The sequence below is a fragment of the Chamaea fasciata genome, unplaced genomic scaffold (assembly GCF_029207755.1).
Source record: "Chamaea fasciata isolate MVZ Bird 193981 ecotype frontalis unplaced genomic scaffold, bChaFas1.0.hap1 SCAF_6, whole genome shotgun sequence".
NCBI lineage: Eukaryota > Metazoa > Chordata > Aves > Passeriformes > Sylviidae > Chamaea > Chamaea fasciata.
In genome coordinates, this window is record NW_027094091.1 from 11,448,606 (window position 1) to 11,473,831 (window position 25,226).

Genomic DNA, 25,226 nt, shown 5'->3' on the forward strand with positions numbered 1-25,226 from the left:
ATTCGAGACGCTCCCAATCAGTAAATACAAAATATGAACTCCAGAATAGCACCATGAGTCTACCTTCCTTTGTTGGCAATCTTTCCCTTTTAAAACAGGATTTTCAATTTGTGTCCCCTTCTCCTCCTCTATCACACATACTCATATTTACACTTCGTGTTTTATGAAAAGTTTTATTAAATTTTCCAGCTAACCATCTAAATAGCTATTATTTAGAATGGTTCTGATATTAAATATTGCAACTGGAAGTCTCTCCTCACTGAAACTATTCATATTTATTTTACTTTATTCTTAAATTGAACTCATAGGCAGCAGGGCAAAACCAGCTGCAATGCTCTTTCACCCCCAGCTTTGCTGCAGGTCAGAGAGAAGACAGGTGGGTTTCCTTTCTGGTGTTACAGCCAGGTGTAGGGTAACTGCGACTTCTCCCAGACTATTGGATACTAATTTGGAAACACCATCACTGACTAGTTGGACTGCTTCAGAACTCTTGCTGACAAGAACCACAGCTGACAAGGGTGACAAGAGGCTTGCAGAATGTGAACAGAATAAGCACTAAAGCCTCAGTATGGTCTGAATGAATATTATCAGAAGTGTTACAACTGACAGAAAAAATCATATTCATCTGTAAGCACATATTTCTTTGAATCTGCTGTGCAACCCCTCACTATCAGGTGGAATATAACACATGAATAATTCAGAAGTCAAAGCAGCAATGAACCCATTGAGTCCATTCCAAAAGATCAGGGCCTAATTTTAGTTCATCAGCCACCCAGTGAAAATACACTTAGCTCAAGAAGCCAGTCACAAATGAAAAAAGGCAGCTGAGTCTAGACTTTATATTCTTAAAACTTACTTGGCAGTAACCTCATTGTTGAACTTCATTGAAAATATATGTGCAAGGGACTCTATGAGATAATGTAGCCTCTACTCTTGCACAAAGCTGGAATCAACTACAATGCACTATTCTTACATTCAGTCTCATTAAGGCAGAATTTCCACTGCTTCCCTAAAAAATAATTGAGCCTTACAGTATGTTGTCTGGTTAGTATTCTTGTTCTTCAATTTCCCTCAGTGTGATTTAAGGTCATCACATCCATTTCCTTTGTGTCTACCAGAGCCTACAGAGAATACAGCCTTTCCCTTATCTCTAACTATGAACATGGCTTCTGCAAAACTTCTGCCTCTGCTCCCAGTCTCTCTTATTTGAGAAAAAAATACCACCAGTTCCTTCACTCTGTTTTAGTAAGTAGTGACCTTCGTGTTTTCTGTTCAAGACACCTTTCCTGATACAAGGAGCCCAGTACTTCAGCAAAGCAACTCCACTCTTACAGGAGGGTATTCCTGTTCATGGATCTCAATGTTGCTGTCTTTTGCAGTGCTTAATTCCTGATTTAAACACCAATACGATCTATTTGAAGATGCTTTTCTGTTTCACATCACATCCTCATCTGTCACTCCTCCCATAGTGTTTGTAAAGAGGGCTATTATTTTCTGCAGAAATTTTAGTTGCCCCTTTAGGATTGCATTTTATGTTTCAGATGATGCTCAGATTTAAAAACTTTCTTATTCTAATCCTATCTTCCAGTGCAGACCTTCCCAGTTTGTTTTTTATCAGGGATTTTCATAAACATGACACACAGTGTAAAAAATAATCATCTCTGTTGTCCTCCAGTAAGCCACTGACTGTTATTTTCAGAGTTCAATCTTTCTCCTAAACTAATACTTGGAAACTTCCTGTTACTCACCCATTTGGGCCATTTACCATTTAAAGTACAGTTTGGGCAATTTAAGAGGATCATTGGTTCCATTTTCCCTGAGTTCCATTTTCCTCTTTAAAAACAAGATTTGCTTTTATATATATATTCTATCCTCCATATGTTCCCAAGCAAGTATTCTAGTAGGCTTTTCTAAAATTAGTTGCTGCTCTTCATGATACTCAGGTGAATACTGCTGTGACTAAGACAGTGTAATATCTGTATTTTCATTAACAATGACAATAGATACACTAATCAATACCCTGGCCATTACATTTTCACAGCTTTACAAGCTTGTTAGTTCTGTTTATAAAATATCTTTCTGTCATCTTTCTGTTTCTGATTTACTTCTAGAACTTTCAGGTATACCAAATCTTTTGTATTTGCTTTGTTTAAACCTTGGGGGTTTTCCCTCATGATTTTTAAACTGTTATTGTGAACGCTTAACTTTTTAAAACCCCTTCATAAGCCATTCAATATCTCTGCAAAATAATGTTTTCTTAATTAGAAGGTTAGAGTTTAAGAGTCTTTGTAGGTGTTTTCATCACATGCCATGATCAGCATTTACCAAGGACTATCTGCACCAGTCCTGTCTTAGGCAGCCCCCAAATTACTCACTATTTACAGTCAGTCCTTTGCTTTGTATGAGGATGACTTACATGCTCTTTTTCCACTTGATTTTCCTGATTTATGGCACACAGCAGTCACCCCCAAATTCTGTCTCCCTCCTATCACTACCTGGATTTATGACAGCTTACCTTCTACACTGCTGACCTCAGAACCAATATTTATAAAGCACCTCTCTTCCCTTCCTCTCTTGACAGCCCTTTCTAAAGGGGTTATGCACTTCCACTGTATCACTCCAGTCCAGCACAGAACCTCATCAAATCTCCAGGCCAATTCAGTCATGAGATACACAAACACAGTGTCAGTAAAATTCCCTCATCACCAAAATCAGTGCCTTAGGCATGCTCAGACCTTAAAATCCCACAGGTCCTTTTATCTATCTCAAGGACCCAACAGTATGAGCACACCTGCTGGATTGGAGCCCAAGTAAAATTTGTTGACAGGAGATGCAGTGTTGGTACATTCACAGGCCATTAACTGGTCCAGACTGTGTACTCACCCATGACTCCACAGCTAAATGGTAGGAGCATTTACTCAGAATAAAAAAAAAACCCCTGTACTTTGGGGGGCAAGGGAGCTGTGTTTGTGGGGTTTTATGTAGTTGTTTGGGTGGCATGTGCTGGTGGTTTTTTGTAGAGGTCGTTTGGTTTGGACTTTTAATTGCTTTGTTGGTTTCACTTTGTTATTGGTTTAATTTTATGGTTTTTTTTAAATCTTATGGCTCGATATATAAATATCATTCATGTTTGAAAAAATTTTGCAGGAGCTATTTGCAAATTCCTGCTGCAAAATACACTGTAATTCTAAAAAAAGTGTTCTAATATAGAAGGTAAGAGGGAGGAAACTAAACCAGATTCTCCTACAGTCTTGTTTATAAATAGGAGGTATTCAGAGATGTGTGTTTCCACAGCACATACATAACTCAAGTTTAAGTGATGCAAAACAGAATGTGTTACTATTGCACTGTGGTTTATATCAGTATTTTCACATCCGTTATTTATGCAAAAATATTGGAGGTACCTCAGAACACAACTCAGACCTTACATTAGATGACTGAGTTAAACAATGACTTTAATTTCTGTCTGAAGTCAAGCACAGAAACACTGAAATTTTCATTTAAAAAAATCTTTACAAATATTGATCTATACTAATCAGTCCAGACCATAGTGCCTGCTTTTCCCCCATGCATGTATGTGTGGGGTGTTCATGAAAAAAGCTTCTCCCAGACTGTCCTAATTCTAGGTAATTTATATTGATTTTGCTTAATGCTCATGAAAATAAATAATATTACTCTTAAAAAGAAAAAAGGTCCACACACATCTTTTACAGACATTTAAGCACAGTAAGAAATTTAAATAAATTCTCTTGAGCCAAAAAGCCAATTACCTTCAGACTCCAAGTACTGGTCCTTAGAAAAGCCTGGAGTGTGCCCACACCTTCTTGAGACATAGTAGATAGAGGGGGATGAGTTAACCCAGGCTGTCTGAGCTTAGGGGGGAATCAAGCTCCCCAAGCCCCCCACAAGAGCTTAACTGCAAACCAAACTGGAGTCTAGACTGCTGAGAGGGTTGCTGGCCCTTTGTGCTTCTCAGTGGTTTATCACTTTGAAGCTATGAAAATGTTACAAAATCACATGACCTGAGCAAGGGAAGCAGTAAGCTTTCCTCTTGCACTAAGGAACTTAAACAAAATGAAATACCACAGCTTTCTGAGCACTGTTCACTACCAAAAGACCTTTTACAAGCCTCAGAGTTACCACAAACTATGGTACCACTGTATATACCAGCCACTTACTAGTTTCTTGAATGGATAAGTGGTTGAAGTGAAGATGAGAATAAGCAGCCTCACAGAGCACTACACATCCAGAAAGAAGATCTGAGAAGGGCTGGAAGGAACTTCAGGCTCTTGCTGTCACAAATAACTGTATAATCATTTGGTCACTCATTATGCCCTACTTCATGATGAAGTTAGATTTCACTTACTCCTGGTAAAAGGCAATTCCAGAATCTGTTCTGACTTACAGTCTATTAATTCTTTTGATTACTCCTTTTGCAAGGCCTTGAACAAACACAGAAACTTCCCAGACTCCAGTAAAGATTTCTGAAACCACTTCTTCCCTGTTAACAGAGTAGCAGGAACCAAGATGTCTAGAAAGGGTCTGGAAAAGTCACAAACTTGATTCACTTGTGCAAGCAGCAGATATCAACTTACTGATGCTGGGAAAAGAAGCAATCAATTTAAAGGAGGATGAGAGAAGAAACAAATAAGGAAGAAGGAAAATAAAGAAGTCTGATTTTGTTCAACAAAAAGGTGAGCTTTAATTTTAGCAAGAGCAAGGTTAGCTTGCCTACGCATGAGTTAGTGTTTCAAACTTATAATTGAGAAATGCGCAATTGCACAACACAAGCTGGGTGCAACTCTTCAGCTGAAAATGAAAAAACTTCCTCCAAATGTAAATTCTACAACTGCTGAGAATGTGCAAGGGGAGGCTGAAGAGGAAAAGAAAATGTAAGATGTAAGGAAAAGAAAATGTAAGATGTAACTTACACCTATCCAGACAGTATCTCTGAGCTGGCCACACATCTAATTTATTTTGATAGTTAAATATTTCTACTCAAGAACAGAAGGAGCTCACAGCAAGAAAAACTCAGGGTATTTTTGGCTAGAAAGGATTTTTTATCTTGATTATTACTTAACTTATGGCTACAATTACCGGAAAGAAAACTCTGAGCTTAACCCACAGCTACGCTGAGGCTTTCTTATGGTACTGTGGTAGGGATGGATATGTTGCATCCACATTTTATTTCTTTTTGGCTCTATGCTGACAAGAGGATACCTTCATTTCCAGACAATTAAGCCTCTTTACAAGTCTTTCTTTGCTGAAGTTTACATCCAGTATTTCAGTTTCAAATTCTTCTACTTGCAAGAAACTATATTGAAAAGACTGGCTTCAGATCTTTTTCTTCAGGATTTTAAAATACGTTCGAATCAAAAATCAGTAATATTTCATTACTCAAAATTTATGCACATTTTAACATTTTATATGTAAATCAGATAACCTAAAATCCTAAGGTAAACAGATTTTTAAAGTCACATGAGTGTACACATGCATATATTTCTAAAGGTATGCAAGATGACACCAAAATACCTGAAGATGGTTAATTTTTCACAGAATCACAGAACGACTGAGGTTCAAAAGGAACTCTGGAGGTTGTCACATCCAACTCCCCCTGCTCAAGCTGGGCCCAGTAGAGCAGGCTGCCCAGGACCTTGTCCAGATGTCTTGTGAAATCTCCAAGGATGGAGACTCTACAGCCTTCCTGGGCAACCAGTGCCAGCACTCGGTCACCCTTACAATAAGCAAGTTTATTCTTATGTTCAGATGGAACCTCCAGTTTCTCTACAAAACTGTATTTTCTAGAGATCTATACAATCACAAACATTTAAACTGAACTGTCACATGACAAACTGCTGGTTATCAGCTGCTAGCTGCAAATTCTGTAATTTTATATATCCACATACCTCTTCATGCTCTCCTGAAGAAACAGGATTATCCTCGTACGTGGGGAAATGACACCCTGCTTTACAACTGCAAAACCTGCCAGTCTCCTCACGTGGCTCCACTATTCTGCAGTTTATTTTAGAGCTCTCCACCGCTCTCCCTTCTAGAGATTCTTTCATACTGCATTCTAAACAGGGATCTTGGTTTCCTACTGGCAACATCCCAGCCGACTCTTCTTGGGAATCCAATGATGTCTGTGCACTCTTCTCCATTCCAGACTTTTTTAATCTGGGAAGGAATTTTCCAGATTCAAGCTCCGATTTTCCGTAATAATGCCCTTCTTTTTCTGCATCTTCTTCCAGAGGTTTGAGATCTGCTTGTGGATCCTCAAATACATCTATTTGAGGAGGGACAGCAATACCTCCCTCATCTTTTTCTGACTCAAATTCTGACTCGCTTCCACCACCTGGAGAAAGTTCAGATGCAGAAATCGGGCGAAAGTGAGTCCTCGGAGAAATCCGTATAGCCCTGTACTGCGTTCGATCAACACCACATATTCTGGGGTGTAAAACCTCACTGTCTGAATCAGAGCACAGAATAGACTTAGGTTTAAAACTAGGGCTGAAAGATGCAATTCCTTCTGGCTCAAACGAACACTCTACATGAAGAACTTGTGAAAATGGATTGTTCAGGTCAAAGGAAGAGAATGAGTATTCAAGCCCTGGTTCTTCGACTTGAAAGTTACCACAAGCTCCCAGTAAGTCTTCATGGAAGATGAAAGAAAAACCCTTATTTAATCCGTTATCTCCACTCTTTGATTGCTCGTTCTGTTCAAATGAGACAAACGGCCTCCATAATTGCCTGTGGCCAGGGGCAAAGCTATTACCTGGAGTCATAAAAACATCTGTACCAGCTATTGTCACCACATCGGAAGCTGCACATTGCAGTAAGCTCCCCTTTGAGTGACCAGGTGGCACCACTGCCCATTCTCCATCACTGTTAAATGTTTTGAGCTCCCCATATACACCACCAAGTATAAATGAGTTTTCTTTATCCTGGTTAACATCCCAGGGTTTTGATGGTGTGGTATAGTCACCACCATCTACTTTTGATAAATCATTTGAGACAAAGGCTCTCTTCTCTACATTCTCCTTTTGACCTTCCCAAAGGTGATACTCTGATCTTTGCACTGCTTTATTGGGTTCCTGAAGGGTTTCAACTTTTGCTTCTGTATCCAAACAGCAGCAATAGTTATTTACATCAGTTGAAAACAATTCATCTTCTATTCCTTCTATTTCTACCATTGCTGCAGAATTTCTGTCTGTCATATTTGTCCAAATATCTTTAATAACCCCTGAGCTGTAGCCATCTCCATGTGGACTGCTTTCCCTACACCCTTGTGTAGTTTCATAGTCTTTACTTTCTGCTTTTTGTTCTAGCTGAATACCACAGACAGATTCTAGCTTAGATTTCTTTTTGAAAATCAAAGTGGGCATTTCTCCTAAACTTCTAGCTTGTTGCTGGCAGGTTTCTTCTGGCAGAAAATCTAGAATTTCTTCATCTACATAATTCGAAGACACTCTAGGAACTACATAATTAATATCTTCTGCATTAAATTGCGTGGATTCTTCATACGGAATATTTATAGTCTCATTGTCTGAACGTGTTTCTTCCGAGTGTGACCATGGACTACAGGTTCTTGTTGAAAGATTAGAACAGTGTTCATTTTCATCAAAGGCACTATTTTTGGTCCATATTAGCAATCTAGACTGTGTTTTCCCAAGAATATTAGCAGTGCTACTAGAATCTGCATTTTCATTTCCCAAGTTGAGTGTTTCAAAAGAAAATGGTAAAACAGAGTTACTGCATTGCACTTCAAACACTGAAAAACAAGAGTTTATACCAGACCCTTCATTAATATCTGAAAAGAGCTCTTGATTGCCAGCAAGCATGTGTGAATTAAGCATTGTGCTGTCTAGGATGGGGGAGAATCTGATCGGAGAATCTCCTCCAAAACTTTCCCCATCTGCATCACCAGAACTAGAAGATGAACAGCACTCCCAAAATTGAGCTAAATTACTAAGATCTTGCAAGAACCACCCTTCAGCACCAACAGAGCTGGTCGAATCAGTCCATATTGCACTTTCCCCTTGCAACTCCATTCCATCTAACACTATGCAACATTCTGCCTCAAAATCAGTTTTTTCTTTACTCTTCTGTCGAATCATATTTAAAATCCGACTCTCCCCTTGCATCGTATCTGAGGCACCAGGATCCAACATGGATTGATCAATATCCACTTCATAGAAGTGTGTTAGTTCTGACAGATGAACATCATCTAAATACTTGTCGTCCTCTGGTTGAGAACATATTGAGGTCCCAGTGAGGTCAATATCCTCATTTAGAACTGCAGGCATTTCTACAAAGTGACCATCGATGAAAGTACCTGCTGCGAGGTATGTTTTATGAGTATTATTGTTGCTAATACAAAGACCATGCACTGATTCAGACAACTCTTCTACAGCCTCTGATGTTACTCCACATATATCTTCTCTGTTGCGGTACGTAGTCTCCAGCTTGCTTTTTCTGCTAAGAGGAACAAAGTACTCCGTAATCGGCTCAGTATACCACAAGGGCTCTTCTTTATATTCCTTTTCATTTCTACTGTCTAAATACAAATCTTTTCCATCACCACCGCCAGCTTCTTTTCTTCCGATTTCTTTTAATGGCCTTTTACCTCTTTTGCACAGTTGTTTGATGGACCCGCTGCTGCTGCTGCTGCTGCTGCTTCCGCTGTGGACTTTTCTATCAACCTTTTCACCAGATTTCACTGATAGCCTGCTCTGCCCATTACGCCCTTTTTTACTCCGAACCTCTCTTGTTTTGTGTCTTACTTTAATACATTTCATTGATGCCTTGTATTCACCTTGATTACCACTAGAACTTGAGCCAGCCTCACTGGATCCGGATGACCAGGAGCGGGGACGCATCTTTCCTTCAGACTTATGCCGGACTTGCTTTTTGTACAAAACAGGCTTCTCTTCAACAGTGTTGTTACTAAACTTGTTTTCTTTCTCGTTTTTACTCTTCTTCTGCTGGGTTCTTTCCTGTACAGTGGCAGATACTTTATTACTTCTGTCTTTAGTTACTTCACTTTCACTATTGCAGTCCTTTGGAGAAGATGTATCCGTGCTAGTTGGTGGAACGGTGGATGAAGATGAGGAGCTAGAGTAAGAGCATACTTTGGATTTATTCCATACAGTCATAATTTCCTGCAGGCAAACTGGCTTTTCAGAAAGAGGAGGAAATGCTTCATAGTACCTGAAAGCAAAACAAAAGGGACAATTGGATCGTAGAGCTTCAGATAAGCATTAAGATTAGGAAGCATTACTAAAACCACAGCAAAACACTACCAGTCTAATTGCTAAAAATCTAGTTTGCACTATATATGCACATGCCATTCATTGCACTATTTGAATGATATCAAAAGGAAAATCAACATGAGCTTTGAAAGTGCTTGTATTAATATATGTTTAGAAATATACTGCACACAAGTAAAACAAGTTCCTTTTCAGAGACTACTAAACATCGTGAGAGAAATTGGGGATGCTTACAACAGTGGCTCCAGGTTTATTAGGTAATATGGCAATTCACTACAATCTTTAAATGTATGATTTAGATTATAAATGAGGAATTCCTGAATTTCAGTTTTTAAAATTCTCATTTATGAAATGAGACACTATCTCATTGATAGTAGTTTGATCATCCAGTTATTAAGAAAAAGCTATTAAAAAAAGATTAGTTTTTGAATAATTTAAGATGCTTAACAGCTTTATGCAAGAGGTAGGAGATTAAAATATGGTTTTCTGCAACAGTTATATAAGTATGTGTTTGGTGGTAGAGAGATTCATACTGAATCATATATACTTCAATGAAAACTTATTAAAAATTTGTAGAAGTTAGTTAAATGAAGCGCACATTAGCACAATCAGCTCCCTGAAGACAGATGGATCACCCATGTAGTAACATTTCTACTAAGCTGTTGCTGCTATTAAGAGATACAGAAGCAGTTGTATCTCCAAGAGAGGTCAATGACAAAACTTCTGGGTAGTTCAGTAACACTGGACTCGGGTACTTGTTAACTAAGAGATCACTTTGGTTACCAAGAGTTTAAAGGTTATAAAAGACTTTGTTTGCCATTTCTGCAATAGAAGACTGTGAGATCTGAATCCAGGAAACTGATTATTCCCTCCTTGCAAACCTACATGTCAATTAATATTGTTTGAAAATTTTTGTCTGGTTGACTTAGTCTTCAGGAAACTGAAATTAAGTATGGTTTGAGTTCTGTATATAGACAAATGGAAGCAGTCTGGGCAATGACAGAAATTAAACTAGCCCATGGTACCAAGTGATTATATTTTAATAGACAAGATTAACAAAAGAAGATGGTGTGAAAAGAAATTTATTTCTCAATACCTAGAAAACTCCAGACTCCCCACTAAGTTAACTTCACTGTGTTAAAATACGGAAATAAAAAGAGAAAAGCATCTCAGATAATAATAAGAATAAAAAAATGCATACATTTCTACTTGATCCTTTGCTGTGGGAGATAAATCAGTCTCAGGAGTCAAAGAGCCTTCTAACTTTTTGTGAATCTTCTCCTCTGTTTTGGAAGAAAATTCCAAATGCTTAACAGAAAAATTCAAAAAAGCCAGTATACTTCATAACAGTATTTAACAAAAAGCACCAGGATGTATAACTGTAATAGTAGTAAAATTTACATACAACACTGTAAATAACATTAAGAAATTATGAATGACCACCCAAGATTCAAGTTTTTCACAGTTGTCCAGTCCTTCAAATCTGACCAAATACAACTGGCCAGAATCTCCATGCAATCTCATGGCTAGCAATGCCCCACTGGGAGTAATCCTGCTGAATGTGTAATTGTTTCATGTCCAAATCCTTATCTCATTCTTGCATTGCTACAGACACAAAAAATATTTCTTAAAAAACCAACTATTTAACTAAATGTTTTTATCATTGGCCACATCTAACTTCTCATGTGTTTCGCTAAAAGGAAATATCCTTGCAGTAATTGCTGAGCTTTGAGTGGATGTAAAGGCATATTTCCTGTGAGAGGGGGGACTCTGAAGATTTTCTAATTCTTCATATTAAAACCTTTAAAATTAATAAAGTGAGACATACTATTTTTTTAATTTATTGTTTTTCAAAATAAATGCTCAACATCACTTTGGCTCAGGAAGAAATTCATAGCATTATGAAATACTAAGAACCGACTAATGATTAGTGTTAAAAAAAAAGAAAAAAGGGAAAGGAAACGGCTAAAACCATGCTTTAAGCAGGTAAATGTTTATCTCCTATTTACAGCTACTTATACTACATAATAAGCTTATTAATTTTACCCCAAGTGTCCAAAACTGCTGCTGTGTGCCTGAACAAACATTTATGTGCAATGAATTTTCACTGGGGACAACACAACTTTAGATTATGCTCCCTCCCCTAAGCTTGACATCATGAAGTGCCCATTATCAATCCCCTGTAGCCCAGAAATTTTAAGTGGCGATGGTTATTTGGACGCTTTTCCCACAGATAGTTTCCACATAATTATTTTGAGGCAAATTTGCTCTTTGCAAGCATCATTACACAAAAGGAATAGAATCAAGCCTACTTCATTTTCATTACTTTTGGTAGGGAGGGGGATGCTGAATTTGGAATATTTACTAAAAAAGCAGTCACAGCTGGATATGAATAGTTACAGCTTCTCATGAAGAAAACTCCATTTGTGACTGGCTATTTCTTAGGTAAATAAAGCATACCATTACAAAACTGCTTTAATTATTTGAATGAAATTATTCAAATGTATTTTAAAATTGCATGGCCTGTACTAAACACTACTGAAATAACAGCCTACTCTCTCACACACACCCCCGTCTCAGAATGTTGCAGAGTTGATAAATACAATATGCGGCCTCAGAAGTTTAAACATTTTTTTCCTCACCTTGCTTACTCTGAAGGTCTTTCAGTTTGGAGCAAAGCTCCTCCACTAACGTTTCAATCCCAGAGCTCTGCACGACAACAAAACCACATGGGAAAAAAAGAAAAAAAAATAGAAAACATAACTTACTAAAAAGAATTTTAATGTAAAATAAAATTTTAATATAAAAATATGCCCACACACTAAACATATCTCAGTAGACACACTGTTCTTTTTGCACAGTAACTACATATGAAAAATCCACAAAAATTATTACTAGCATAAATCCAATCCTATAAATATATTAGTTAGAGGTCAAAATGGTTCCCTGGAACATGAAGGTACATTCACACAGAGGTGTCAAACTACAGGTCACATTGTTGCACCATTGGATAGCCCAGGCTTTGCAAACACAGCATGTCACATTTACTGCATGGTATTGCTGCAGATTTAGCCAGGAGTCTCAGGAGAGAAGTTCAATGACCTATTGATCACTAAGATGCATTTCAAAAAGCTTGGCCTGACCCTTCTGGCTGCACAATGTATACCTGTGGGAAAGGGACTGTTAAAAGGATACAGAAAATCAGGCATGAAGATGGAAAAGAGAACAGTAGGAAGGTGTACCCACATATGTGGCAGAGACGGAGAGGAAATGCTTCCACTGTATCTGTATGCAAAACCCATCCCACAGTCTTGCCAATTTAAAATGACAAGGTTTTTTTTTTTCTTTTTAAACATTGCGTTATAAACACCACAGGACAGCAGAGGGAAAAATAATCACTTTCTTCATATTCCTATAAGCCTCTATTTTCCTCCTTTATTCCTCTACATAAATACCAAAATACTAAAAATAAACACACACGCAAAACAGTCCAATATATTATCCACAGCGGAAAACCCCCTGTCTTTCCAATGGAATAAAATTTGAATTCCAGTCAGTGAAATCCTAAACACCAACTTAGAGCCTGAAATGACCATTCCTGTTGGAAGGAAACCTGGGTGAGCTGGGGACTGTGTGGATATTTGTATTGTCATTATTCAATGCTCGGGAATTGTGCTTGGGGATTGCACTTCACACTTCTCATAACAACAAACAGAGCTGGAATGAGAGCTAAGCACAGCAATCTGGAACTAGTGAGGAGGATACAAGAGGTCCCCTGCACATCACCATACAGCTGGGAGTGGTAATGAGGGAGGACCATGCAGCCTATTGTATCCTGTGCACAGTTTCCTCAATATCAACTCCATCATGGTTGGAAGTCTAGTTCAAATTCTGCTTGGAGAAACTTACACAAACCCCCAAGAAAATTATCTCATTTTCTGAATTTAACATGATCTTAATTGTGCATATAATTATGGGACATGTCTTCTCTTCAAAGGTAATGCCGATCAAATATCAAGTTACAGAAATGCACAGAAGAGTTTGACTTGCTGTGTCACCCTGGTGGTATAAAGATTTCATTTTTCCAAGATCTAAGAGTTTCTCGTCTCTCCTGACTGCTGTCCAGAAATTGTTGAGAAATGTGAATATATGTTACTAAAGCACAAGCAAATATTATGAAAAAGAGAATACTAATTTATACAGTCAGACTAGTTTGTTTAATTCACTGTCAAAAAAACACACTTGAAAAATGATACAGTGAAGCAATGATTTATATGCTAACTCCAATCATTTGCAGCCAAGTGAGAAAGAAAGCAATGTTCTGTTCCTAATTGTATTGCTGCACTGAAGTGCTAAATATAAACCTTTATGCCACATACTTAACTGAGGATGACTTAGCAATATCAAACTCCAGAAGGCATCTTCTGTATCAATAAATTTACCAGTAAAAATTTAATCACTTAGCAAGAACCAAGCAGGACAGTAATATGGACAAAGCTATGTAGTTGTAATAATTTGTCACTTTATGCCTATACCACTCTTGACTCCCCCCTCCTCCCTCAAAAAGGTCAACAGAGGAGGAGCTGGCTTTGGTTTTCCTTCGCTCCCCGAACTGTCTAATCGAACAGACACCTGTAACAAACACTCCAAGGAATACAGATTCACTGCCCTTAATTTCATATAACATCATGCTAAAAAAATGCCCCAAACCAGCAACAATATGCTTACCATTACACCGAAGGAGTGAAAACTTTAGGAATCAAGGCTTCATTTCCTCCTGTACCATGAAACTAATACTTGAGTCAGCTGACGGCTGTCCTGCCCGCTGTCCTGCCCGGCGCTGAAGGAGACAGCGCTCGCTTTAAAAAAAGGGGGGTGGGACCCACAGTGCAGAACGCCAGGACTCTGGGGTCCCCCTGCTCAACTTCCTACTGCAGCACATGAAAACGTGCTGCAGCCTCAATGCAACGAATGCCATGGCAGTTCTTTCATATATGACACTGGTGTTCTCAGGATATGAGATTTAGTTACTTCATTGTTTACCTTAATGCCTTGTAGCTGTGACAACCCCATGGCTTGAAAGTAACACATTCCAGGCACTGGCTTGGTTCAATAGGACATGGCTAACAAAACCAGGTGATCTGCTTGAAGTACTTTGCTTATGTTCAAATTTAAAGACAGCCCCCATACAGTACAAATACAGGAGACTTATAAAATACTGGATACCTTTTAAAAATTGTGGAATATGGAAGTTTTAGTGCCCAATTATTGCTTTTGTAATTCCATCATGAAAGGCTGAAATCTTAAAATTGTCTGGCTCTGATTTCTACCAACCTACTTCTCTCATTCAAATAACAAAGGACAGTGCATAATTTTTTAATCATATTTTTCATTTTGCGTAACAATATTTCCTGCTCACCAAACACATTTTATTCTGTTCTACTGTTTTTATCGTATTTCTCTTTCCTTCCCCTACTTCAACGTATATCCAGTTTCACCAAAAGTTGTTCTTTTTGGCTTTTTATCAGCTGGCTGCAGCAAGGAAAGGATTCCATAAAGGATAGGTGTCATGTTACTGACATAGCAGTGATGATGCTAACAGATAAATTAAGCTTCTGAACTCACCCAGCATGAACAACAACAACAGTCAATGACTGCTGGAGTTACTGGACTCCAATAACCACTGTCTCCCCTACTGACCACCATTACCCTATTCAGAACTTAATTAATGCAGTTCTGCATAATGAAGAATAAGACCCATTAAAAAAAGAGAAAAAACAAACAACCACACAAACAACCCCGCCCCAAAACCAAAACAGCAAAGCTCACACATATTTTTTTATATATTTGTAAATATATTTGGTAGTTTTCAATTTTTGAGGTTGGATTTTTTTTTTCCTAAACACCCTAGCATATACATATATATAATGTCAAATATTAAATCAAAGACCTTTTGAACACACTCGGCTCTGGAAGTAGCGCAGTCAGAGATGACAAGTGGTAAACCATTAGCCTAAAGCAGTCCAACTGCTTTCGTATGTATATTCATACCTCTGAATAGCTGCAGAAAGCGTTCCCAGAAGACATTAAATCCAAAATGTAGCTACTTCTGAAATGTTTTTATAAATTTAAAATATTCAGTCAAACTGTGAACCACGAAGAAACCGTGTATTATGTGCACCAAACTGAAATTCACTAAAAACTGTTGCCTATGTTAACAGTGGGCACTGGCTTCTATGTTTTCATAGTTTTGAGTAAGAAGTGGTGAAACATTAGCTCCCCCCATTTGCTTGCCAAATCTCTTGAATTCTTAACTGATACTCACCTCTGCTAGCAGGTTACTTCTGAATGTTGCAAACTGCCACAGCACAGCCACCATCCAGAAAATTTAAGGAGTTTTTCCTGAATTTGATCACAAACAGCTCCACTATTACTTCACATAGTTATACTGCAGAACTGAGAAGGGGATTGTTCAACAAAATTTTTCATTTTCACTGAGCTTTCACCTTTTCCCATCACCCAGTAATGATATCTGGTTATGGGTCTCATATCTCCAACAAAAAAATGCCACACAAACATATACTTTGTCTTGCAGGTCTGCACATCTGCAATAGCCTTCTGGACAAAACAAAGGAAAACAAAATTCTGACAGCCAGTACTTAGAAGGAGGTTTTCCACATCTGACAAACCATGAAGATATACACAGAAACTGAAAAATGCTGTCAGATTGTACAACTCAAAGGATTAAGTGTTGTTTTAGGGAGATGTTTGGCTTTAGGTTTTTGGCAGGTTCAGGTTTTTTGCTTCTTGTCTAACATAAGTTAAAAGCTTCCTCCAGAAGCTTTGAACTGTGCAGTATAAATATTTACCAAATATGGCTTGTTACTTCAGGCCTGCAAGGTACCAGGAAAGGTCCTTGCCCCTCTTCAATCTCTTTGAAAAGCAAAAGCATTGCACTTCCTTTTACTTGAACAATTAAAATAATCACTCATTTGCTATTAGGGTTTTGAAAGCTTTCTAGCTTACACTTTCAAAACAAATCCTCATTTCCCTTTCCCAAACATACAGAATTTGTTTAGGTTGGAAAGTACCTCTGGAGATCATCTAGTCCAAACCCCTGCTTAAACAGGATAAACTAGAGAACACTGACACTCCTTTCACAAAATAAAAATTCAAACAATCTAGAAATTAAAGTAAATCAATATATTCGGTTTTAAATCATTGATTTAACAGGCCATAAGTGCTCTCCAGAGAAGATGGTATTCTAACTGTACCAGGACTATTTTCTTGGCATGTCTCCTGCCACCAAGAGCAGGATTAGATAGCTTTTCTATATGAATCAGCTGTTAAGCCACGTGAACTGAGTAAGGCACAAAATGTGATTCACTGCAACCACACATCTATTTCTATATTTTGTAGGATGATGAGAGAAAGTTAGAAATCTAGGTTTTCATTTTTTAACATTCTGACACAGTATAATTCATCTGATTACAAGTACTCTCAAAAGAGGTGCTCAAGACAGACTGAAAAAAAGACTAAAAAAAAATCTTGGCCCAAGATCAGCACTATGTGAATAAATGAATAAACAAATCAATCCATTAAAACAGCAGCTTCCCTGGGGTGTTCAACCCAGGTGGACTTCAAAGCAATAAAATAAGGTTCCAACTTGCATTACGAAATTTTCCTCCATCATAATAGGGTGGATGACACTAAGAACCATTTAAGAGTATGTACTTGCAGAACCTTTTTGACCCTTTAGAAGTAGGAACACAATTAAATCTTTATCTGTTTACTTGAATACGTCATGGTTTGCAACAAAGATATTGGACCAGTCAGAAAAACAGATTCTATTTATTAACTTCTCCTTTTGGGGCTCATGAACACCTCATCCAAAGTAATTTTCAATCAATGTGTGACCTAAGAATACCAATTTCCAAGCAAACTGACTTAATATCATAAAAATCCAAGCCATTTTAAGAAACATGAGAGCAATAGCTCTCCAACAAGGAAATAAAAATACTTCCTCGCAACTCTCTTAGTTCTGTCTTTGGCATTAAAACCACATTAGGAGAGGTAAATTACATATCTAGCACATAGCTAGGATCAGGCTCAGATTTCAGAGCTATGATTCACCACTTACAACACCTTCTAAGAGAGAGAGATAATAAATAGCACATGTTATTTACTAATTCTAGATAAAAGAGATCATCTGCCAGCTCAAATTAACTTCAAATGAACATGCTATCCCTAAATGTAGGTTACTAGAGCAGCTAATCTGACTTCTGTTATTTAAAACTTAATTCTTTTAGATCCCTCCCATAGCAGGCTACACTGAAATAGAAGTTATCCCCCCAAGAAAGGATAATTCCTCTCTAGAAACTATTCTTCCTGCTCATTATTCATCACTTATAAACAAACATGCTGACTTCAAAGCCACAACAGACTTGCTATCCTTGTAAGCAGTGCTGCTGTGAGATTTCACTTAATCACAGGACTTCAGCTTGCCCATGCTAAAACATATCTGTATTATCAATGAAATGGGAGAAACTTTTAAAATGTGTTCCCATCAATTATGCAACAGCTTTTTTCTGCATTAAGTGAAATGCAGAAAGGACACTTGAATTTTCCTCAGCAGGTGCTCTGCCAGATTCATTCAAACTTGCTTGTGTGTATGATAATAATTCATAATGGACCCCTAACTCAAATTTTTGGTGAAAATTTGAAAATTATTGTTTTGCATTAAGGAAAATTATAATCTAATAACACTGCTTTGTAATGGAACACAAGGCATTATCCAGGAGAGCTCTGTAACCAACTCCCCTGGCATTTTCCTGGCCACTCCTTTGTGCTGCTCCTCCCTGCAAGAAATGCTAGGCCAACTTCGCTTCTCTCCCAGGCTTATCAGAGAAGTTACTGTGAGGACAGATCTGCCTTGCTCCAGTTTGCTCCCATTTTCATTTGAAGCACGTACAAGGTGAAACAACTTCCAATCACACTGAATACCTACTTTTAGCCTCCAAGACAGTCATCTATGCTATTGGAAATACTTAATGCTATGAAGTGACTTTTGTGTAGACTAAACTCCCACAAGGAATTTCTCCAGTTCAGTATGTTTCTTTTCTATATGGAGAAAACACATACAAAAATTGGAATAATTAAAACTTTTGTCGACTTCAATTAATGCTACTATTACAGACAGCAAAGCGGCTTGAGTAATATGACAAATCAGATATGTGGTACTATGAATATCTGTTTAATGCCACAGAAAAAGAAATCGATTTATTATAATTAATTTATTCTGTGATGGTTACCTTGGCAAGACAAATGACTTCCATTTCCTATATGGTATCTGAAGTTATTTTTAAAATTCTTTCTTAAATAATGCTGTGTGTTCTGGAAACTGCTAGTATATCCCTTTCAGTAAGGGCAATTGGATACAACCCAAAAGAATGATACTATTCATTGACTTTGTGAACTGTTTTGGCATTTTCCAGTAAAAGACTCTGAACGATCATCCTCAGACACACAGAAATGCTTATGCTGAGCTAGTCAGGATGTATGCTTCAAGAACCATTAAGGCTCTTCTGGAATCTTAACTTTATTTTTTTGCTTTAATAAATTCAAATTTTCAACTTGCGCTTTACCTTTCTGATTTGTTAGGATGGCCTTTATACAACTTGATTCATCCTTGCTTTACATTAACACTCTCATTCATGTCACTTCCAGTTATATAAAAATGTGTAATTTAAATTACTCAGGAAACCACCTGATGCTTACCTGATTCCCTGGTATCACAGTGGAGTGGTCTGTGTGTATTATCTAATTAAATACTGGCTTATGTTACAGAAGCAGGAAACAGCAGGAATAAATCAGTGATTAAAAAAGCAGTGATTTCATCTAGTTAAGATGCCAGTCTACTTAAGAGGAAAAGAAAGACTCTTCCCTTGCTATAAACTCCAGAAGTCCTTTCTCCTCAGTTCTTGCCTATCCCTATTGCAAAGTGCAAGGCAGATCATGCAACAGTGCCTCGGTGTAAATGGCACACAGATGCCATAATCTCTGGTAGCAGCAATAGCTGGCCAGAGTAACCCATCAATAAAAACATGCTCAGATGTGCAATCGTAACCAATTGAAACATTTGGCCCGATTAGCAGATTATTTCTTCAAAGAAGGTTTAAGTGCAGAACTGTAGTAACTGCATGGATGCCCCAACCCTGCAAATGTTGAAGGCCAGATTGGATGGGGCTCCAAGCAAACTGGTCTACTGGGAGGTGTCCCTGCCCATAGCAGGAGGTTGGAATGAGATGATCTTTCAGGTTTCTTCCAACTCAAGCCATTCTAGGATTCTCTGATTCTATCGAAGTTTGACAGTTCTGTACTTCAAATATGAAAGATGACAAACACTAAGAAAATTTCAACAAAATCTTATTTTAGACACATCTCAAGTTTGTGCTGAAAGCAAGGCACATTTGAGAATAAAATTATAATTTTAAATTTTTAACAAAATTGTTCACTAGAGCCACACTTGTTCCTCTCTGTGGTCCCATATGATAACACAAGTATCAGAATAGTTATATTCCCCCCTCATGACTCAAAGTAAGCAAAACCAAAGCTCTATGCTGTTAGCATGCCCACACCTGACTACATTTAAAAGAAATTACTGTTATGAAGCTTCACCAATTATGTTTCCATGTTACCCCCAAGCAGTAATTTCTTAGAACAGTGGGATGGAAGGCACTGTATGTTCTTGTCAAATATATTAGAGCAGCTCTCTTTCAAAACTCATCACGGAATCTATCAGCCAAGACTAGCTCCTGTTTTAACATGTTGCACGCTGCTTCATGTGGCAGCGGATTTTGAGAGCTTGGTTAGTTCAAAATGGACCACATTGCCTGAACCCCATTGTGACAGGCCTTGGCAGATAAGCATCACTGGACACTAGGAATGTCTCAGGATGTGCTGTGGAACAGCTTAGGTAAAGTGGTTCCCTACACTGGGAGAAGGAAAGGGTCTTGGAGCACTGGTTTCATCAGTGCAGAAAGGAAGATCCACAGGAAGTTGTCTCCTATGCTCATTCTTAAGAAGTCCTCACACATTTCAGCAGAAGGACACAGTGACTGCTTTAACTGCAGCTCTGGCACCATCTTGGGGTGCAGCTTCACGTGTCACACTGCGAATGTTCAGTGAATTAACTGCACTCCACAGAACTGCAACAGCACAGCTGGAGACCTGCTCGTTCTATTGAGCAATGCCAATTTCAGCAGAAAAGTAGTCAGGTACGAGCTAATTAAGCTTGGATTTGTGACCAATGGACAGGCACATAAGTTTTTCAATAATACTGCTAGGAAATAAACCTATTGAAAAGTCTTACATGTTTCAGTCTCCCTAAGTAACCTCTAATTCCAACCTTGCTCACAGTAACCACATTGTGAAAAGTAACACATGTGAATTTTTAAACTCTTATTAATTTAATAAATTTCTGAGTCTCAAAGATACTGCTTTCTGTCTTTTTACAGTAAGAAGACAAGTAATGAAAAGTTTCATTATTCAAATACAAAATAATGTACTTTCAGAATTAGAAGGTTTAAAAAAAGAAAAAAAGAATCTCCACTTGCACATGAACAAACTGATCCACGTTTCAGATAGGAATTACAAACAATAACAACAAAACTAACCATCAAGTTATTTAACACTGACAGATCAGCTATTTTTACTCAAAATTTGATGCAGTAATTTCAGGATATTTCTTATTTTCATCAAAGGACTTCTATATAAATATTCCCCAGTCCTAAACACAAGGGGTTTTTACCCAATATTTCATTAGAATAGATATCCCTACTTGACCAGTTAGTTGCAAACCAACATTTTAAAATTTCTTCCATACTTTAGCAGGATAAAAATTAAGACAAAATCTCTACTCAAGGTCAATATTACTAACAAGCTTTTAAAAATCTGAGCAATTCTTCAGTATGTCTTTAAACTGCTATTTATTCAAGTGTTTCAGAAAAAAATAAATTTTAGAACTACAGTAAGAATAGCAATTGATTGCTACATTAAAGTACTTGTCTTAAAAGTCTTTCTCACCACCATTCTGTCTCCATTTTCTGGCAAGTTGCAACGTACTTATATTTCCTCTGCTCCTGACGGCATCAAGAGCATCTGCAGCCAAAGACTCATTCATACCAATGTAGACAATTTGAGACACCAAAATGCTTGTCACACAAAAAATACTGTCCTTAGAACATACATACATTAACAATTTGCATTCTTACATATACCAGAAGGTGTCTGTCAAAATCAGGCCTCCCCTCACACACACACTTAGACCACAACAGACTCTGCCATGGCAAAGACACAGTGAGGCACAGCAGCTTCTCTAAACTGTCATTCCCCACAACGTAGGAAATGGTTTAGAAATAAACACCAAATTTAGGCTTCTTCAAGTCAGATGTTTGTTTTCAGCACTGTGAAATAAAAACTAGAACCTTGGATTTCTGTCTCAGATTAGTGTTTTACAGAATTACTCTTTTTAATATGAGGGGAAGAACTGAATTCAAGCAAAACTAAGCTACTAAGTGAAGTAGACCCTAAGAACGAATACTGTGGAAATGAAAATCCACAGAAGGTGATTTCACGATATTTGTTTCAACCACTGAATGAAAAGTCTGACAAAAAAGTACTTACTGCTATCAAGCCAATTTTCATGTAATCTATTTTATGACTTCATCTCTCCATCAAGCACCTTTTAGAAGTGATCACCCAATTTTAAGGCTTTTGGTTATTGGTAGGGGGAGGAGGCAGACTGTCTGCCATTTCTTAACACGTTATTGGTTTAAATAATTAAATGCAGAAATCAAAATGACATTTACTCTATCTCTGTAATTTCCTATGAGAGTTAGAAAAGTTACTACTGACTCATTACCTTTTCATCCTCTGCACACTTTTCTCTCTAAAACAATCAGGCTGCAAAATCCTAAAGTCTTCATTGAACTGTCACCCTGTTTTGGCTCTTTTGTGTGTGTTTGTATGTGTGTGCCTATATACACGTGTGTGTATATACACCCTCCCTACAGACACACAGAGGGTAAATACTATAATCACTTCACTTAAATACAGTTTTATTTAAATATATTCAGGTCAAAATCCACTAACACTTTTTTCCAATTACTCCCAATAAAGAGGCCCAAACTTGCTTGTTTTGCTCCAACACGAAGGTTGAAAGAGGAGTTTAGGATGGAAGAGCAAGTGTTCCTCATCTGCGTGAGCAGATTGGCATTTCTGCATCCACTGACTTTGAAAAAGGGATCACAGAAGGTAACCAAAACTATAAACAAGCTCCATAACTGCTCATATGGACAATTTATGAGGGCACTTGCAAAAAGAGAACATCCTAATGAACACATCTACCTCACCATTTTTTGTCTACAACAAAAAAATCACAAGGCAACATTTTTCAGATGATTTAGAAAACTATTTTTAAAAATTCAAGTGGTGCTGGAAAAAAAGTATTTATTTGTTCTCAACAATTTTTATAAATACTCCTTACACACAACTGATCTACAACTTCAACTACAGTTTACAAAGTAGTTTTATCTTTCTGTAGAGACAAAACCATGAACATTGTATGGAGTACCTTGAATGCCTCAGCAGAAACATTATTTTAACATTATCTTTTACAGTCCAAAATCTATTCATTATTCCCATCTGATCAGCACATAAACTTAAATACAAAACCCCAACAACATGAGAAATGTGTTTGAAAAATCAGAAATAAAAGATATCTTACAGGTTACTTTAAAGTATTACTAGCATTTAAGCAGGATCACCCTTTCCCTTAATTCTTTCATGCAATGCATGTATTCAACTACCTACAAAGAAGCTTTAAGTAAAAAGTTTTTTAAAAGATTTAAAGGTTCAGTTCTGTGTTTGAACATACATTATAAAAATTATGACCTGCAATTTCATTAATGACAACAAATGTGGAAGCTTAATTGTTTGAGAAGGCAACAGAAGTCAAAATAGTCCCGAAATAACTCAAGTCTACAGGTTGCAGATTATAGGTTAATGTTGAACACTAAAAATTTGACAAGGTGTCAGGGTCAAAGGTGAAGTTATTTTTCAGCCTTTCAGATCCCAAGTATTTTTATTCTTTCAAAACTGTAGTTGAATAGTTTCTTCCCTTCTCTGTTACAGGTTATTAATAAATTCACCTACTTCCTTTTGCTCTGCAACTAAACTTCTCTACATAACATAAATTTAGTTCTAAGTGATGATTCTTGATTTTCAGCTATGTAGAGATGCATCAAGAATGCATTCTTAACTTCTGAAGTTAAGAATCCATCAACAGAATTCCTGTAGTCTATGTATGAGTCCTACATTTTATTGTTCATAAAATGGGCATACAAAACAAGCATACCCTCAAGAAAGACATTACTTCTTGTATTTATTTTTCTGTATTTGATTTATATTCAAATTAACTACCATGGTAGTTACAACGCTGACCTCAATATTCTGTAACTATGAGAGCAGAGCAAATTACCAACAAAATTGTACTTTGCATCACTTTGTTAGGATAAAAAGTAATGGGAAAATGGGAGTTCAAAAATCTCCCAGCTAAGTCAATAAACAATTTAGTAACTGAACAAATACTCAAGTAGGTTCACAGTGAGCCAGAATGTGATGGCAGTGCTGCTGAAGGTGGTGGGAATAACCACCAAATTATCCCCACTTCCTTGATTACTCTTCCACAGCCTTGCTGGCACAAGTGTCTGTGCCACAGATCTGACCAGGAAATCTCTCTGGGTTAACATTTCCTCTGCCCCAACCAGGTTAATCCCAGGAAACTGATTCACTGTCCCAAACCAGTTCTCCACATAACCACCCAAACGCTTGTGCAAGCACAAACTATGACTAGGAAGGTGTGTAGAGCAATAATGCAACCAGGCTGCACAGGTGGGGTAGCTTCTCCTTTTGGCAGTGACAAATCAGAATATTTATAGTTCTGTAAACTAAAAAACAGTTTCTCATTTTTGCTGTCTGAAAAATCTCCCAGGAGAGCTTCTTTTGACTTGTGCTACGGATCATTCTTTCTTTTTAAATATTGCCTTCAACTGTCTCTCCCTTCGTCCACTTTTCTGCTCAACTACACGATAATCTGCTGCCTCTGCTATCTTCCTTCAACCTGCTGCCTTCACCTCTCCTCACCTCCTCCAGTCAGTGCACTTCACTGCCACTCAGTCATGTAATCTGGAAAGTGAACATTTCCTACTATACATGGCTTTTTATTTAGGAATTCTGGATTACACATATATGTGTGTCGTCTGCATGCACAGACCAAGATGGCTTTCTGCCCAGGTATTCCAGTCCTTTCTATTCAAACACAACACAAAGTCAACTTAGAATTTTTAGAATTACCTTTATGCAAAGCTTTGTGGTAATTTTAACTCAAACTGGCGCATTGCAACTGCCCCTGACAAGAACAGGCAAGGGTTTACAGAAAGGAAAGCATGACACTGCATAGTACAGAATCTCTTGTGAAATCAGTCTAACGTACGTGGTTTTCATGATTTCCTAAATAAAAATAAAGAATGCTTGGAGCAAACTAGCACTTTAAGAAGCCACAAATTAAAATATAATCATCACAAGCCAAATATATCTAGCACAAAGAAGGACATAAAGCCTTAAGAATTTATTAAACAGTCCAAACTTACTTCATCAGAAGCAGAGCGAAGACACTGGACAGCAGCCTGTTTTTTCATTTCCTCTAGTGTTAGATCAGAGCACTTCTTCTTACTCTTTCCCCATTTCTTGTAAGCTCCCTTTTCCCAGCCCAGGAAGATGTCATTCTCCTAAATTCAAATAAAGAAATCACATTATTTAAATACATTAATATCTCAGTACTATAGCAGAACAGGACTACAAATAACATACTGTGCAAAATGAAACCAACCCCTTTCTATC

General features: G+C 37.5%; 1 protein-coding gene across 5 annotated transcripts in view; it reads right to left on the reverse strand.

Annotated features, from left to right (window-relative positions):
- The window catches only part of KIAA0232 (KIAA0232 ortholog), a 48,449-nt gene that overhangs the window by 7,877 nt on the left and 15,346 nt on the right, over positions 1 to 25,226 (reverse strand). For all 5 annotated transcript variants that reach the window (XM_066185418.1, XM_066185417.1, XM_066185414.1 and 2 more), the window contains exons 2-5: positions 24,977 to 25,114; positions 11,909 to 11,975; positions 10,468 to 10,549; positions 5,907 to 9,207 (exon numbers count right to left, since the gene is read on the reverse strand). In XM_066185418.1, coding sequence (XP_066041515.1) covers positions 5,907 to 9,207; positions 10,468 to 10,549; positions 11,909 to 11,975; positions 24,977 to 25,114 — 3,588 coding nt within the window. The remainder of the gene's footprint in view (positions 1 to 5,906; positions 9,208 to 10,467; positions 10,550 to 11,908; positions 11,976 to 24,976; positions 25,115 to 25,226) is intronic.